Source organism: Pristis pectinata, chromosome 7 (assembly GCF_009764475.1).
Source record: "Pristis pectinata isolate sPriPec2 chromosome 7, sPriPec2.1.pri, whole genome shotgun sequence".
Taxonomy (NCBI): Eukaryota; Metazoa; Chordata; class Chondrichthyes; order Rhinopristiformes; family Pristidae; genus Pristis; species Pristis pectinata.
Genome location: NC_067411.1, coordinates 13,228,850 through 13,246,802, shown reverse-complemented (window position 1 = coordinate 13,246,802; position 17,953 = coordinate 13,228,850). Strand labels below are relative to the sequence as shown.

The following is a 17,953-nucleotide window of genomic DNA, read 5'->3' as shown; positions in this document are numbered from 1 at the left end:
TTCCAAATCCACTGGCAGGATAAGGAAACCAACTTTAGCATCCTGTCTCAGGTCAACAACCCTTATATTGAGACTCCAGTTACACTCAACCAGCTCTGACGTGCAGGCTATGTCAATCATGTGTCCAATACCAGACTCCTGAAGCAGGCACTCTACTCCAAGTTTCGTCACAGCAAGGGATTGCCAGGAGGACAGTGGAAAAGATTCAAGGATGCTCTCAAAGGCTCACTGAAAAAGTTCAATATCACCAGAAACTCTTGGGAATTCCTGGCTTGTAACTGCTGTCGGATCCAGTTATTTTTGAATCCGCAGGTTCTTATGGGAGTCCAGGAATGAGTTGAAAACAATTTGGCCCTTCACAAAATTTTATTGGAAAAGTTTAAAACAAAGAAACAGTCACAGAGCACATTGCACTAGCTCTACTACTGGGAGATGAGCGGAGACAAAAGGAACTAAAGATGAGCTCGGGGTGGGGGTGGGGGTGGGGGGGAAGAGAGTAAGAGAGAAAAGCAGGGGAGAGATAGAAGCAAGAGAGAGAGAGATAAGAAAGAGAAAGATAGAGCAAGAGAGATAAACAAAAAATGACAGCTTTTACACCAGAGATAAGAGGTACTCCTTAGCTAACAATAGTCCAATCAGGAAACCTATTAGATATCTGTGGAAAAACCAACCAATGAGAAAACACGTATTCACCTGATGGGCGAACCAATAAGCTGGGAAGTGGCCATTCCTTGTGCAGCCACTTGAGGTGTATTAAACACTATACATGTTAAAAAAACTGCTTTAAAACGGTCTAATCCAACACTGCTTAAAATAGAGAAGGAGTATTCAGGTTGGTATTGAGTTCATGTATCAACAGCACGCAGAAGCCCAGTGAGGAAAACAGTAGGAATGTCCAACCTCCCAAACTACCCACCTGCCCAAGTCCGCAGGTCTCACGTAAGTGCTATCAGCCACCTCGGGGCAAATGGAACTGGAGGGAAGCAAGTTATCCTCGACCCTGAAGACCACTTAAGAAGTGAGAAAATGCTGTGCCATGAAGCTAAACTCAAACGATGCTAAAGTTAACAGTTAGATGTGGTGCAAACTTTTCACTTTTCAACTACTTTGGGATGCTTTTCAAGAAGCATCACGTTTAACTAAAATAAAAGCAGAAAATGCTGGAAACACTCAGGAAATCAGGCAGCATCTGTGGAGAGAAAACAGGGTTGATATTTCAAGTGGAGACCCTTCACTGGGTTGGTAGGTTAGCTGACTGCTGTAAATTACCCCCAGGTTATGTAGGTGAATGCCAGAATCTAGGGCAGTTATTGGGAATGTGGGGAGAATAAAATGGGATTAGATTAGGATTAGTGTAATTGTGTGCTTGATATTTGGTATTGGTACTCGGTAGGCTGAAGGAATTGTCTCTATGCTGCCTGACTCTATGACTCCATAACTATTCATAAATAATTCCCATACCACTACTTGTAGTGTCTCATTCACCTACCAGCCCTATGTGTGAACACCGTGCACTGTCTCTTGGTTTAGCAACTCTTTGATTTTAACATTCTCTTCCTGGCTTTCAAAGCTTTTCATGGTCTTTCCCTTCCTGGCTCTGTGGTGTCCTCTAGCAGTGTAACTCTGCACTCCTTCAAAGCTGGCCTCTTGCACTTTCCTGAATTCAATCGCTCCATCATTTGCAGCCATACTTTCTGCTGTAAGGACACGAAACTTTGCAATTTTACACCTAAACCTTTATTTCTTTTTCCTCCTTTAAGGTATTTCTTAAATTCTATCTCTTTGATCAAACTCTAGTATCTCCTTACGTGGTTCAACATCAATGTCTTTGCTTCTATGAAGCACCTGGGGACATTTTTGCAATGTTAACAATGACATATTTATGGAAGTAGCTATTGTGGATGTTCCTGAATTACCGATTTCCACTCTATTGCAAGGTAACCATGGTGACTATTTGGTCAAAAAAGACTTTTCATGGGATAGAGAAGAGTTACCTGGCAAAATTAATGGAGTGAATATCAACACACTGTTATCAGTGCAGTATTGGTGGGTTGGGACTTGTATGTCTCCAAACTTATGCCCAAAACTACAGCAAAGCTGAATGTGTGGTTATAGCAAGATTATGTCTCCAGCCAAATGCATTAAGTGGGCAGTGTGCACAAAATTAACCCCTGGATATGAACAACAGGGGAACTAATCTTTGCTAATATGGTCTCTGCATGTGCAGGGAGAAATGCATGATAAAAAAAACCTACTGTACAGTGATAAATAAACTTTTGCTCTTGAATTGACATCTTTTTGAATTATTGTTCATTCATGTCATGACTGGGGATACCACTGGACCTTAGGAATTTTTAGAACATAGAACATAGAACACTACAGCACAGTACAGGCCTTTTGGCCCACAATGTTGTGCCGACATGTTATCCTGCTCTAAGATCTATCTAACCCTTCCCTCCCACATAGCCCCCTATTTTTCTATCACTCGTGTCTATCTAAGAGTCTCTTAAATGTCCCTAATGTATCTGCCCCCACAACCTCTGCCGGCAGTGCATTCTACGCACCCACCACTCTCCGTGTAAAAAAAACTTGCCTCTGACATCCCCCCTGTACCCACCTCCAATCACCTTAAAATTATGTCCCCTTGTGTTAGCCATTGTCGTGCTGGGAAAGAGTCTCTGACTGTCCACTCAGTCTATGCCTCATCATCTTGATTTTGTGGTAAAGTTTGATTATGGTAAAACTGATTTTGAGCTTCAGCACTTGAGTAGTAAGTTAACAAAACTGAGCACACGGCCAGTTATAGAATTTGCATGATTGTCCTATTAATTGGAGCTGGATCACATCAAGCAGGAGGGAGGTGGAACCATCGTATTGCTTCCTTAAATATTATACTTTGGGGCAAAGTTGCTGGCTTGTATATTTAACATTGCAGTAAATGTTGAGGAAAGTTGTGACTTTACATTGTGGATGACTGATTCATTTGTGCACATCAGTTAAGAGTTGTTAGAAAATTTTAAACATCTTAAAATTTTAAATTAATATGAAAATAACAACATCTTAAAATTTGCTTTGTTTTTATTGTGTGTTTCAGGATGCTTCGAGTGCTGCATCAAGTGTCTGGGAGGCATTCCCTATGCCTCTCTGATTGCAACCATCCTTCTCTACGCTGGGGTGGCACTGTTCTGTGGCTGTGGCCATGAAGCTCTCTCTGGAACAGTCACAATTCTGCAGAATAACTTTGAGGTGGTAAGAGGTGCTGGAGACACCCTGGATGTTTTCACCATGTAAGTTGTTCCTTCTTCTAAAACACTAGTTCGGTCAGTTGCTTGTACCACACTGGGAAAGGGAGGCTGCAGAAGAGATGTACAGGAATGTCTCTGTGGATGAAGGATTGTGTTATGTGGTTAGGCTGGAGAAGCTGGGGTTGTTCTACTTGGAACAGAAGAAATTGGGAGGGGGTTTTGGAGAGGTATTTAAAGTCATGAAGAACTCAGACAGTGGAGATGTAGAGAAACCACTCCCACTGGCTGACACTACTCAAGACAGCAAAGACGCACCTATTGGGATATCTGTTCAGTATCCTGCTTCCAATTAATATCCATGACCCTCATTGGAAAGTGTGGACATTGGATGGCCATAGAATTGGGATCATGAGATGGTCCCATGGTTGAATAGTTGACTTATAACCACTATTAGAGGTGTCAGGGGGAAGTGAATATGGACAGAAGATTTTTTAATTCAATGGCAAGACCAGCATTTATTGTCCATCCACAAATGTCATGGAGAAAGTAGGTTGTGAGCATTGATCTCCTAGTCCTTCCGGTGAAGATACTCGCAGAATGCTGTTGGGTATGGAATTTCAAAGTTTAGACTAAGATCTATGTCTAGTCCTTCGAGCAGCTTATACTGTATATAATGAATAGACTAATAATTAGACATGGCTCCTCCTGGGAATGATATATACCTATGGCTTAAAGCCAACGGCAGCTTCTCATCGCTAGACTAAAGGTTAATGTAGTATGATATGGTTAATGCAAAATACTAATGTATTAAAAAAGAATATAGGAATACGCAGCATGTCAAGCAGCATCTGAATAGAGAAGAAAACGGTTAATATCTCAGGTTAATGACACATTATATTAATATTAGTCTTCAGCTTAGAACCTCCAATTAAAGAATGAACAAGTATGATTTTTTTATCTCTGAAATAATTATAAATAAATAAAGTGATTTTTTTTTAACAAAAGCTGAAGCATTCTGGGGCTTCTTTGCTGTTAGAGGAATGAGTATGAGGGCTGAAATCTCTGTGGTATTTTTGAGCAGGGTTACTACTTGGTGATAAAAAATGACTTTTCGCTCTTGGTAGGGTAAACCAATGGCAGATGTGGTACTGATGGAGGCTGTGTGAGCCATAACAGAGACTTAGTTGAGAGAGGGACAGGAATAGGTGCTTAATATTCCAGGGTTTTGATGTGAAGGATAGAGAGGGAAGTAAAAGAGGGAAAAGAGTTGCACTACTGATCAGGGACAATGTCACAGCTGCATAGAGGGGACATAATGGAGGGCTCGTCCACTGAGTCTATATGGGTAGAACTCAAAAATAAAGGTGCAATCTCTCTGATGGAATTATATTATAGATTCCCCCAATAGCCATGGGACATTGAGGAACAGATATGCAGGCAGATTAGGGAAAGGTGTAAAACTAATAGGGTTGTTGTCATGGGGGACTTCAACTTCCCTGATATAACCTGGGGCCTCCTTACTGTAAGATGTTAGAAGGGGCAGAATTTGCTCGGTACATCCAGGAGGGTTTCTTAAATCAATATGTAGATAGTCCAACGAGAGGAAGGGCCGTACTGGACCTGGTGTTGAGTAACGAGCCTGGCCAGGTGACCGACCTTTCAGTGGGAGAACAGTTAGGGAACAGTGACCACAATTCCTTAAGCTATAAGGATAAGTATGGACCTTGCGGGTGAGTATTAGATTGGAGCAGGGAAAATTATGGGAGCATTAGGCAGGAACTAGGGAGTATTCATTGGGAACAGCTGTTTTTGGGCAAGTCCACATCTGACATGTGGAGGGTGTTTAAAGACCAACTGCACAGAGTACAGGACAGGGATGTTCCAGTAAGAAGGAAGGACAAGGATGGCCAGGTAAGAGAACCTTGGATGTTGAGATAGGTGGTGAATTTAGTCAAGAAGAAAAAGGAAAAGTATGTAAAGCTTAGGAAGCTAGGATCAAACAAAGCACTTGAAGATTATGAAGAACCCAGAAAGGAAATCAAGAAGGGAATTAGGAAAGCCAGGAGGGGCCATGAAAAGTCCTTGGCAAGTAAGAGTAAAGAGAATCCCTAGGCATTCTACATATACATCAAGAGAAAGAGGATAACTAGGGAGAGGGTAGGACCACTCAAGGATAAAGGAGGGAACATGTGCTTGGAAGCAGAGGATGTGGGTGAGGTCATTAATGAGTACTTTGCATCAGTATTTACCAAGGAGAAGGACGTGGAGGATAGAGAGATCAGTGTGGACCATGCTAATATGCTGGGCATTTTGAGGTAGAGGAGGAGGTAGTGTTGGGTCTCTTAAAGAGCATTAAGGTGGATATCACCGGGGCCTGATGGGATATACCCCAGGTTATTGAAAGAGGCAAGAGATGAGATTGCTGGTGCCTTGACCAATATCTTTGTGTCCTCTCTAGCCACAGGCGAGGTTCCAGAGGACTGGCGAGTAGCTAATGTTGTTCCATTATTCAAGAAGGGAAACAGGGATAATCCTGGTAACTATAGACTTGTGAGTCTCATGTCAGTGGTAGGGAAGTTACTGGAGAGGACTCTTAGGGATAGAATTTATGAACATTTGAAAAACCATAGCCTAATTTAAGACAGTCAGCATGGCTTTGTGCAGGGCTTGAGTTTTTTGATGAGGTGGCGAGGGTGATTGATAAAGATAGAGCTGTGGTTGTTGTCTACATGGATTTTAGTAAGGTGTTTGATAAGGTGCCTCATGGAAGGCTCATCCAGGAGATTAAGATGCATGGGATCTATGGTGAGTTGGCCATTTGGATTCAGAACTGGCTTGCCTGTAGAAGACAGAGGGTAGTGGTTGAGGGAATTTATTCTAGCTGGAGGTCTGTGACTAGTGGTGTTCCTCAAGGATCCATACTGGGACCTCTGCTGTTTGTGATGTATATAAATGACCTGGATGAAAATGTACATGGGTGGGTTAGTGAGTTTGCAGATGATACAAAGATTGGTGGTGTCGTGGATAGCGTAGAAGACTGGCAAAGGATACAACAGGATACAGATCAGCTGCAGATATGGGCGGAGAAATGGCAGATGGAATTCAACTGGGCCAAATGTGAAGTGTTGCACATTGGGAGATCAAATGTAAAAAGACAGTACACTGTTAATGGCAAGACCCTTAACAGTGTTGATGAGCAGGGGGATCTTGGGGTCCAAGTTCATAGCTCCCTGAAAGTGGCTACACAGGTTGATAGGGTGGTAAAGAAGGCATATGGCATGCTTGCCTTCATTAGTCGAGGCACTGAGTTCAAGAGTCAGAAAGTTATGCTGCAGCTTTATAAAACTTTAGTTAGGCTGCATGTGGAGTATTGCATTCAGTTCTGATCACCCCATTATAGGAAGGATGTCGAGGCTTTGGAGATGGTGCAGAAGAGGTTTACCAAGATGCTGTCTGGCTTAAGAGGGCATGTGCTATGAGGATATGTTGGACAAGCTTGGGTTGTTCTCTGTGGAGCGGTGGAGGCTGAGGGATGATCTGATAGAGGTTTATAAGATTATGAGAGGCATAGGTAGAGTAGACAGCCAGTATTTTTTCCCCAAGGTTGAAATGTCTCATATCAGAGGGCATGCATTTAAGGTGATAGGGGGTAAGTTGTAAGGTGATGTGCAGGGCAAGTTTTATACACAGAGAGTGGTGGGTGCCTGGAATGCACTGCCAGCAGTGGTGATGGAGGCAAATACGATAGAATTGTGTTCAAGAAGCTCTTGGATGGGCACATGAATATGAGGGAAATGGTAGGATATCGACATCGTGCAGGCAGAAGGCATTAGTTTAGTTGGGCATTTTATTACTAATGTAATTGATTCGGCACAACATTGTGGGCCGAAGGGCCTCTTTCTGTGCTGTACTGTTCTATGTTCAAACTGCATTGTTCCATCAACCTCTATGTTAAAATGTACATACATGTGGGGAGAACAGCCCCCGGAACTTAAACCTGTTTTAAATATGTACCTTAACTCCATCTTCTTGTTTGCTTCTAAGGACCTTCAATATGTATGCCCAACAAAAGTCCTTCAATGTTTGGAAATGTTTAATTGATCCACCCTCAACAAAATTTTGGGGAGGAAATTCTGGATCCTTACATCCCTTCCTCTGAAGGCCCTTCCACATATTACCCCTGAACAACTTAGTTCTAATCTTAAGGGCACATATCCCCTTATTCCTGACTCCCTTACCAAAGGAAGTGTCTGCCTGGACCTATTTGCACAAGCCTTTACATGCACAAAGCATGCTTGACTGAATTTTCCCAGGGGTAGATTGCACTAGTACAGATTTAACATGGAAGCTGATGAAACCACATATCAGTACTGTTTGCCTCACACATTCATTGCTTGGTCAAATCATACCCATTGGGAAATTGGCTTCAGGTACTTTCAGGTGTGATTCACTTCAGCATGTGGAGATTTGCCGGGCACTAGTTGCCCACCATTGATGGCACAGGTTATATGTCGCACACTGCACATTCGTTCCACTCCTGGCAGAAATTGGGGCCTGGGTAAAACCGACAGTTAGCTCACAGGAAGGTTCAGAGGATATTCGCAGGGTTTAGGAATGATATGGCCATTAAAGAAACTGCAGGATTACTTCAATGTCTTGTGCACTGCATCTTCCAGCCTTGGTGTCCTACAGTATTGTTGAGAGTTCTGTTCACTGATCACAGCCTTTCTCTTAAAACCAGTCATCAGCCCCTTGAACAACATAGCAGCTTGCAGTGGGTTGGGTCTGCACTTGGCATGGGTTTGGACTGGGCCAATTCATGGTGGGGCGATGGGGGCTGGGCATACTGGAAGAGGAGGTGCCTCCCTCCCCTTGTGCCCACGGGAGCCTTTTCTTCACTGTGTCTGCCCTGGGCAGTAGTCTTCAAGTTCCGTCTTGCTTCCCAGCTGGCAGTATGGAGAGCTGTCATCTCTATAACCAGCCCTGATGGGAATCACATGGAATCTACTTAGAGTCATAGGGTCATACGGCAGAGAAACAGGCCCTTTTGCCCAACCAGTCCATGCCAACCGATTCCCATCTAAGCTCGTCCCAGTTGCTCGCGTTTGGCCCATATCCCTCTCAACCTTTTCTATGCATTTACCTGTCTAAGTGCCTTTTAAATGTTGTTAATGTACTTGCCTCAACAACTTCCTCTGGCACCTCATGCCTCTGGCGGCATGGTAGTGTAGATGAGCGGCACGGTAGCATAACGGTTAGCGTAATGGTATTACAGCGCCAGCGATCGAGGTTCAGTTCCCACCACTGTCTGTAAGGAGTTTGTACATTCTCCCCTTGACTGCAGGGGTTTCCTCTGGGTGCTCCGGTTTCTTCCCATATTCCAAAGGCATACAGATAAGTAGGTTAACATGGGTGTAATTGAGCGGTGCGGGCTCGTTGGGCTGGAAGGGCCTGTTACTGTGCTGTATAAATAAAGTTTAATAGTTTTAAAGTTTTTAAATATGGACCACCCTCTGGGTGGAAAAAGTTGCCCCTCGGGTTCCTGTTAAATCTCTCCCCTCTTGCCTTAAATTTATGCCCTCTAATTCCTGATTCCCCAACCCTGGGAAAAAGACTGAGTGCATTCTCCCTATCTATGCCCCTCATGATTTTATACACCTCGATAACATCACCCCTCATTTGCCTATGCTCCAATGCATAAGGTCCTAGTGAAAGAATCTTTATATAAAGAGAACATAACACTGCTTCTAATCTGTTTCCACCACCCTGCCCCCTCCCTACCAATTTCACAGTCTTTCAAGGGATCTGAATTGATGTTAACAATATAAAGTAGTAGATGTTTTACAGACCAGAGAGTGAGCATCAACGCCATACAATTTTCTCTCTACCCTTTCAACTATTTTAACCTTATAAATCTCATATTCTATATACAAGGAAGTAAACACGTAGTCCATGTAACCCATCCTCTTAATTATAGGGATCATTCCAGTTAATCTGCATTGCAGTCCCGCCAATGTACCCTACTGAGATTCCGTGCCCAGAACTGAATGCTTTGCTCTGAAAAGAGAATAATCTTTATGTGCCTGTACCATAATAGAAAGCTTTATGAAATGCTTCAAATTCTCTGCTTCTTGTGTGCAAAGGCTATTGTGTAAAATTTTTTATCTCCTCAGTGAAATTGATTCAGTGAGATTGCTTGAGGATGTGATTAGAATTCAATCAATTGACATCTCTTGATATAGACTGGTAGTAGATTTATTAAAGTATTGAAAGGAACACTATAGTCTGATTATGTCATTGGAAGCTCTCTGATTCTATAGGCCAATGATATGGTCTTTATGCTTACAATTCAGTGCCACAAAATTCTGGACATGTATTCTTTTAATCAAGAAAGGATGTAGCCAGGTTCCAAGTTATAGTGTTAAAAAAAAAGAAACAAGAATTATTTCCTGTCAGAATTATTTTTAAACTTATTTTTGTAGAAGTTATAGGTATAATTTTCAATCTTGGTCAGAAGCCCACAATCTAGACTGCTACTTCAGCAGAGTACTGAACAGTGTAGCAGCATTGGGGTGTTGGCCTCTGGATGTGTTGTTATGTTGGAACCTTATATGATGGTTCGATTCACAATGGCATCATTTGAAGGTCTTGGCCAAACTAAAATCTGAAAGCTGAGACTAATAAGGTCTAAGGTCCATTTTCTGATTGAATGATACAAGAAAACAAGAACAAAAGAAAACAGGAGCAGGAACAGGCTACCAGGCATCTTCAAGCCTGCCTCACCATTCAATATCATGGCTGATCTCTGCTGATTTCAACTCCTCTTCTGTTCCAGTTCCCTATGGACAGTGGACAGTCAGAGACTTTTTCCCAGTGCAACAATGGCTGACACAAGGGGACATAATTTTAAGGTGATCGGAGGAAGGTACAAGGGGGATGTCAGGGGTAAGTTTTTTACACAGAGAATGGTGGGTGCGTGGAACGCACTGCCTGCAGTGGCTGTGGGGGCAGATACATTAGGGACATTTAAGAGACTCTTAGATAGACACACGAATGATAGAGAAATGGGGGGCTATGTGGGAGGGAAGGGTTAGATAGATCTTAGAGCAGGATAAAATGTTGGCACAACATCGAGGACCGAAGGGCCTGTACTGTGCTGTAGTGTTCTATATTCTATAACCCTTAATTGCTCGATTCTTCAAATATTTATGTATCTCCATCTTAAATATCTCTAATGATCTGGTCCCCACCACCCTCGGGGGCAGAGAATTCAAGAGATTCACCACCTTCTGAGAGAAGAAATTTGCATGCGCCTCAGCTTTAAATGACCAGGCCCTCATTTTGTACTTATGTCCCCTTGTTCATGACTGTCTCGCTAGTGAAAACATCTCAACATCTACTCTGTCAAGACACCTCGTTTGAAGGTCACTCCTCATTATTCTAAACTCCGAGGAATACAATAGGATAAGGTTGATATAAGAGAAACAAAGGACTGCAGATGCTGGAATCTAGATGAAGAGCACTATGATGCTGGAGGAACTCAGCAGCCCAGGCAGCATCTGTGGAGAAAAGCAGGTGGTCAACGTTTCAGGTCAGGACCCTTCTTCAGGATTGGCAGTCCTGAAGAAGGGTCCTGACCCGAAACGTTGACTGCCTGCTTTTCTCCATGGTTGCTGCCTGGTCTGCTGAGTTCTTCCAGCATCAGGATAGGGTTGATGGCTTTGAATATAGAATGCATAATGAAAAGTATGCGAACCTACTTATTGAGTGGAACCTTCCTATGATGGGAATTAACAACCACGTGTGTGTGGGTGAAAGGGAAGAGCAGGTGAGAATGACTGGTCACCAGTCTTACAAAGCTATTTCTACACTGCACAGACAAATGTGGTGCTATGGATATGGTATGGTGGGGCCTTCCCAATCTCTGCATTGCCTTTTTATTCAATCAAAGGATTTCAGCATTGCTGATGAGGTGAACTTGTAAGACATAAGAAACAGAAAAGAGTAGGAGTAGTCCATACAGCCTCTTGAGTCTTATCGTGGGCTTTGCTAGCCAGGCCAGCAATAATTGCCCATCCTTAATTGCACCTGTGGCTTGCTTGGCCATTTCAGAGTCAGACACATTGCTGTGGGTCTGAGTCACATTTAAACCAGACTGGGTGTACAGAGCAAGTTTCCATCCTACAACCCCTGCCCTTCCAGACCATCAATGAACCAGATGTTGTTTTCAAATTCCAGATTATTAAATGTATTTAATGCCATGGTGGGAATTGAACTTGGTCCTTTGGATTGTTCTTCTAACCTTTGGATTGCCAGCCTGGTAATGTAACCGCTGCACCACCTCAATAATACTCTGCTCTGCAGTCAATAAGAACACCTATTTCCCCTCCCTGATCCCCATATCTACTGCTTCCTTCAGAGCCCACAAACCTATTGATCCAACCTTGAATGTACTCAAGGACTGGGTGTCCACAGCCCCAGAGGTCCAGCATTTTACCCCTTGCAGTAAAGATAATATTTTCCTTTTTCAATCCAAAATGCTGGTTCCTTATCCTCAGACTGTGCTCCCTAGTTCTCCCCTCTCCAGCTCAGCATCTGGTATGTCAGTGCCTCCTGTATATCCTAAAGAGATCACATTTCATTTTTCTGAACTTTGGTGACTCTAAGCCAGTCTTCCTCTGTTAATGTTCATCCTTTACTTCTGCTGAGCTGAGTAGTTTACACATTGGTTTCTGTGAGGATTTCAGAGGCTACCACAGTGGTGAGTCTGGAGTGATGTGTAGGGTAACTCTGGAGAAGTTTGGCAGATTTCCTTTGTGCAAACATAGTTTTGAAATGGATGGGTTTATATAACAATTCTGTATTTCATGTTCCCTATTCCTGATGGTAGCTTTTTATATTAACATAGAACATAGAACGTTACAGCGCAGTACAGGCCCTTCAGCCCACAATGTTGTGCTGACATTTTATCCTGCTCTAATTATCTAACCCTTCCCTCCCACATAGCCCACTATTTTGCTATCATTTCATGTGTCTATCTAAGGGTCTCTTAAATGTCCGTAATGTATCTGCCCCCACAACCTCTGCCGGCAGTGCGTTCCACGCACCCACCACTCTCTGTGTAAAAAACTTACCCCTGACATCCCCCTTATACCTTCCTCCAATCACCTTAAAATTATGTCCCCTTGTGTTAGCCATTGTCGCACTGAGAAAAAGTCTCTGACTGTCCACTCGATCTATGCCTCTTATCATCTTGTAGACCTCTACCAAGTCACCTCTCATCTTCCTTCTCTCCAAAGAGAAAAACCCTAGCTCACTCAGCTTATCCTCATAAGACATGCTCTCCAATTCAGGCAACATCCTGGTAAATCTCCTCTGCACCCTCTGTAAAGCTTCCACATCCTTCCACATTCTTCTGTCAGAGGGTTGGGAATTCTATTCCGGAATGCTATGGGGGTTGTTACTGAATATCAAGGCTAAGACAAAGAGAGATATAAGAGACCACAGGAGCAGGAATCTAGGGCAACAAACAATCTGCTGAAGGAACTCAGCGGGTCGAGCAGCATCTGTGGGGGCAAAGGAATTGTTGATGTTTCAGGTCAAAATCCTGCATCAGGATGTAGAGTGAAGAGGGGCGATTGGTGAGACAGGGAGCAGAGGTGATCGGTGGACCAGGAGAGGGGGGAGAAGGTGAAGGATGAATGGCAAATCGAAGCAGGTAGTGGAGGGGAAGGATGGAATTGGGAGACAAGGGTAGGTGGATGACAGATGGAGGCAGTCAAATAAAAGAGGCCAGATGGGGGGAGGAGAGGGTGAAGATGGAGACAGCTGCTAGAGGGGGATAATCGGGAACACAAAGGAAGGAAGGGAGGTGATAATGGGAACCATTAGGGGAGAGGTGAAAGGCAGATGGAACCAGAACCAGATGGGGGAGCTGGGGGAGAGCCGGTGGGTGAAATGTGTAGATGGTAGGTTGATGATGTTTAGACTATAGGGGAGTCAATGGGCACGAGGATCAGGTAGTATAGAGGACTTGACCCAAAAGTCAGATCAACCATGATCTCACTGAATGTTTGAACAAATTGAGTGAACAGGGACAGGGTGGATCTCTGGAACCAACTTCCATTCCGTAACGGTTAACATAACGCTATTACAGCGCCAGCGACCCGGGTTCAATTCCGGTCACTGTCTGTAAGGAGTTTGTACGTTCTCCCCGTGTCTGCGTGGGTTTCCTCCGGGTGCTCCGGTTTCCTCCCACATTCCAAAGATGTATGGGTTAGGAAGTCGTGGGCATGCTATGTTGGCGACGGAAGCGTGGTGGCATTTGCGGGCTGCCCCTGGAACACTCTAAGCAAAAGATGCATTTCACTGTGTGTTTCAATGTACATGTGACTAATAAAGACATCTCATCTCTCATTCTGAATTTAAGGAAATTTATCCCTGGACATAGCAATCAGGTCCTTTTCCACTGATAAGGAAATAGTGGCTTGAACAAAAAAATAGGCAGAGGAATTAAGTGAGGCCAAAACAGCTTAGTACACTCACATTGATTTATTTCATTCTGTTGCCTGAACAACACGATAAGAAAATTTAAGCCAGGTAGGAGTGCACCATGTGATACAACGTGGAGGTCTGGAATTCACTGCTGGAAAAGGTGATGGAGGCAGAAATACTCATCATGTTTAAACAGTATTCTGGAAGAACATTGAAGAGCAATGCCCTACAGGACTACAGTGTGACAGTTGGAGTGTGACTTTTTTGCCAATGTGGACATCATAAGCCAAACGACTTCCTTCTCTGCTGTCAATGTCCATGACATGCCCAATGTCGGTACCTTGCCCTTGTATGATAATCTGATGCTTGTTCATTTGACCCTGCAGGATTGACATCTTCAAATATGTCATCTACGGGGTGGCAGCTGCCTTCTTTGTCTATGGCATTCTCCTGATGGTGGAAGGATTTTTCACAACTGGAGCCATCAAGGATCTCTATGGAGACTTCAAAATCACCACCTGTGGCCGATGTGTCAGTGGCTGGGTATGTCGTGCCCTTTCATTGCTTTGAATATTTAGAATCGTAGAGTAATACTGCATGGAAACAGGCCCAATTCATCCATGCTGGCCAAGGTATTCATCTAACCTAGTCCCATTTGCCCGCATTCAGCCCATATCCCTCTAAACCTTTCCTATCCATGTACCTGTCCAAGTGTCTTTTAAATGTTGTATTGTACCTACCTCAACCACTTCCTGTGGCAGCTTGTTCCATATACACACCACCCTCTGAGTGAAGAAATTGCCCCTCAGGTCCCTTTTAAATCCTTCCCCTCTCTCCTTAAACTTATGCCCTCTCGTTTTTGATTCCCAAACCCTGGGAAAAAGACTGTGACCATTCACTCTATCTATGCTCCTCATGATTTTATATGCATCTGTAAGGTCACACCTCAGTCTCCTACACTTCAATGAATAAAGTCCAAGCCTGCCGAACCCCTCCCTATAACGGAAGCCCTTCAGTCCTGGCAACATTCTCAGAAAACTTCTTTACACTCTTTCCAACTTATTGACGTCTTTGCAGTCTTAAGTTTTAGTCCCTTACATTATTTTCTCACAGGATGTGGGCACAGACACAACATAATACCCAAATCAAGTTGCCTCTTTATAGGTGTTGGTGAGTCACTGAGGGGCATTGGGCAGCAGCTGGGATGTTACAAAGGTGGATAGGTGTCACAAACTGGATAAGAATGGCAGATTTTCTTCCCCAAAAGACATTAGTTAACCAGATGGATTTTTACCACTATCCTATAGCTTCACCACTTGTGGGACTGACTTTTTTAATCCAGATTTATTTAAAGAGTGGAATTTAATGTTTCCAGTTAACATAATGGGTTGAACTCAGTCCCGGATCAATAGCACAAGCCACTGGCCCAGTAATTTAACCACCAGACTGATGTGAGTGAATGCTAGCTGAATCTATACTCACAAGGTGCCTCCTCCATTGTAAAGCCTTATTTTTCAGTGGTCAGTAAGAATAAGCGATTTTAGTCTGTAGTTTACCAGCCTTTCATAAGGATCTTTAGCTTTTTTAACATAAGATTCAAGAGAACAGAGACTCTAATTGAATTATTGTGAGTAGATATTGAGATGTTTTCACTAGTGGGAGAGTCACAAATTGTCACAGACTCCACTATTGAATCAGTAAGTAAAGCATGAAATCAAAAGGCTGATTATAATATCAACTGCATTAACTTTGAACTTGATGTTCAATATAATAATTACCTTGAGCTTGATAAACCAAAAGTGGTGCTGTAAACAAACCTACGTTCTGGAATTCCCTCAAATTGACGATAATGAACCTTGATAAAATTTACGGCTATTATATGAGAGAATAAAGGAACAAAATTTAGTAGCTAATGGGCACTTGACCCAAGACATTTATTCTGTGCCTTCTCAAGATGCAGCATGGATTCATTCTTCTGTAGTTTTGCTTGCAATACAGCCACAATCAATGATTAAATGTCACTTAATGAATTAGTACATATGACGACCATTGCCTATAGTTAGCATTACTCAGGAATTTTAGCACGTCAGTGAGATGGACATTTTATGACAGATTCTGTTGAAGAATAAGAATTGGACTTTATATTTTATAGTTGATCTGTATATTTTGATAAAAATAATGGACCGTACTGAAACTAACTTCCATTAAATCTCCATATTTAAACCAATGGTTGTGCTAATTGAAGTGTACAGACATGAGGTTTACAGATTTTAGATTGGATCCATTTTCCTTCACAAGATAGGTATGGATGAACAAGGTCGGACAACCATCCCGATTAATGTAACCCAATGAAAAACTTGTATGCATTGATAACATTTTGCAATTGAATATTTGGTGTTCACCTTTTTTAATCATACCTTGAAAACCATTGCAGATCTGTTTGAATGAAAGTCTTTTATATGAAATTGCTATTAACCTACACTTCCCTGTATATTTTCTAGCATTTTATTACTTAATACTCATTATATTTTAATAGCATTCTTCTGTTGGGCTTTGCCTTTCAAGACGAAACTGTTCCAGTTTCCTGAATCTTTCCACACAAGCCACCGTTAGTTCCTGGTTTGTGAGAACATCTCTTGACATATGTCAAGAGAACATCTCAAATTGTTTTCCAGAATAGCTAAAGAATTTGTCTATTTTTTGGTGCTCCACTGTAATTGAACCTTCCAATTCACCCTTCTACTTCTTATCTACTCCACGCAAGTTTCAATCTATGTCGCTGTCTGTTTGGCATTCCTCTAGTACAGATAGCAATTTTATCAAATTATTTTCCTCAGCCCTTGGCTATTTCCTTCGACCTTAATTCTTCAGCTTGACACTGATGGGAAGTAGAATATTACCTGATCAAACCCGACAGGACTGCTCTTTCCTCGGTAGAGACATGCATGGTTTCAGATATTCCATCATTGCAGGGTAACAGCAGATAATCAGAGGGTTAGGCCAAGTAATTTCATGTGCTGCACACTCCATGATTTCCTTAAGGCAAGCTTTTTATACTTGAGTGCATGTTATAGGGTTTGCTTCCACTATAGTATGCCAATGAGCTCCGACAACTGAATGATTGAGCCGTCAGAGACAGTATCCAGTGATATATCCTCATTATGATTCTCTTGTTCCATTCCCTCTTACAACAAACAGTCAAACACAAGTGATGAATAGCAAGTGTGTGCCCATAGATCCCTGAAGGTAGCAGGACAAATAGATGGACTGGTGAAGAAGGTTAATAGGATACTTTCTTCTAGTAAGTGAAAATTAATAAACTGCAGATAGTGGAGCATTTGAACACAAGAGAATAGGAGCAAGAGTAGGCCACCAGTCCCTTCAGACCTGCCCCATCATTCAGTGACTGATCGGTGCTGGCCTCAACCCCCACACAGTTCCCCATAGCCCTCAATTCCTCCTTTCAAATATATATCTACCTTCACCTTAAATATAACTAATCCACTATTCTTGGGGGTAAAGAATTCCAGAGATTCACTACCCTCCAAGAGAAGAAATTTCTACACACCTCAGTTTTAAATGGTCGGCCCTTTATTTTGTAACTATGTCCCTTTAGCTTGTGACTCTCCCCTGGTGAAAACATCTCAATATCTACCCTATCATTCCCATTCAGAATCTCATATGTTTGAATAACATCACCTCCTCATTCTTCTAAACTCCAAGGAAAGCAGACATAAATCCAGAGTGGAATTCTGACATAAAAATGTAAAATGTTGGAAACACTCAGTAGGTCAGGCAGCATCTGCGGAAAGAGGATACAGAGTTAACGTGTCAGGTTGAGGGCTATTCATCAGTTTTGAATATGAGCAAATGGGGATCATACTGCAAATACTTAAAACACTAGCTGGGCCACAATTAGAGTACTGAGTGCAGTTCTGCTCACCACACTGCAGGAAGGAAGTGATTGCATTGGACAGGGTGCAGAGGAGGTTGAGGAAGATGGTGCCAGGACTGGAGAATACCAGTGGTAAGGAGAAGTGGACCAGGCTGGGCTTCCTTTCATTGGAACAAGGGAGGCTGAAAAGAGATTTTATTTAATGAATCTCTTCTTCAATTATTTGGAAGATGCAAGCTTCCCATTACCAAGTGTGGCTCAGTAAATTGTTGTAATAGGACCTGGCACAGATTTGATGGCCTGAATGTTCCCCCCTACC

General features: G+C 42.7%; 1 protein-coding gene across 1 annotated transcript in view; it reads left to right on the top strand.

The window, feature by feature from the left end:
- Positions 1-17,953, top strand: part of LOC127572420 (proteolipid protein DM beta) — a 213,061-nt gene that overhangs the window by 156,799 nt on the left and 38,309 nt on the right. Inside the window, exons 2-3 of the mRNA XM_052019656.1 lie at positions 3,095-3,287; positions 14,126-14,282. Of these exons, the coding sequence (XP_051875616.1) occupies positions 3,095-3,287; positions 14,126-14,282 (350 nt within the window). The remainder of the gene's footprint in view (positions 1-3,094; positions 3,288-14,125; positions 14,283-17,953) is intronic.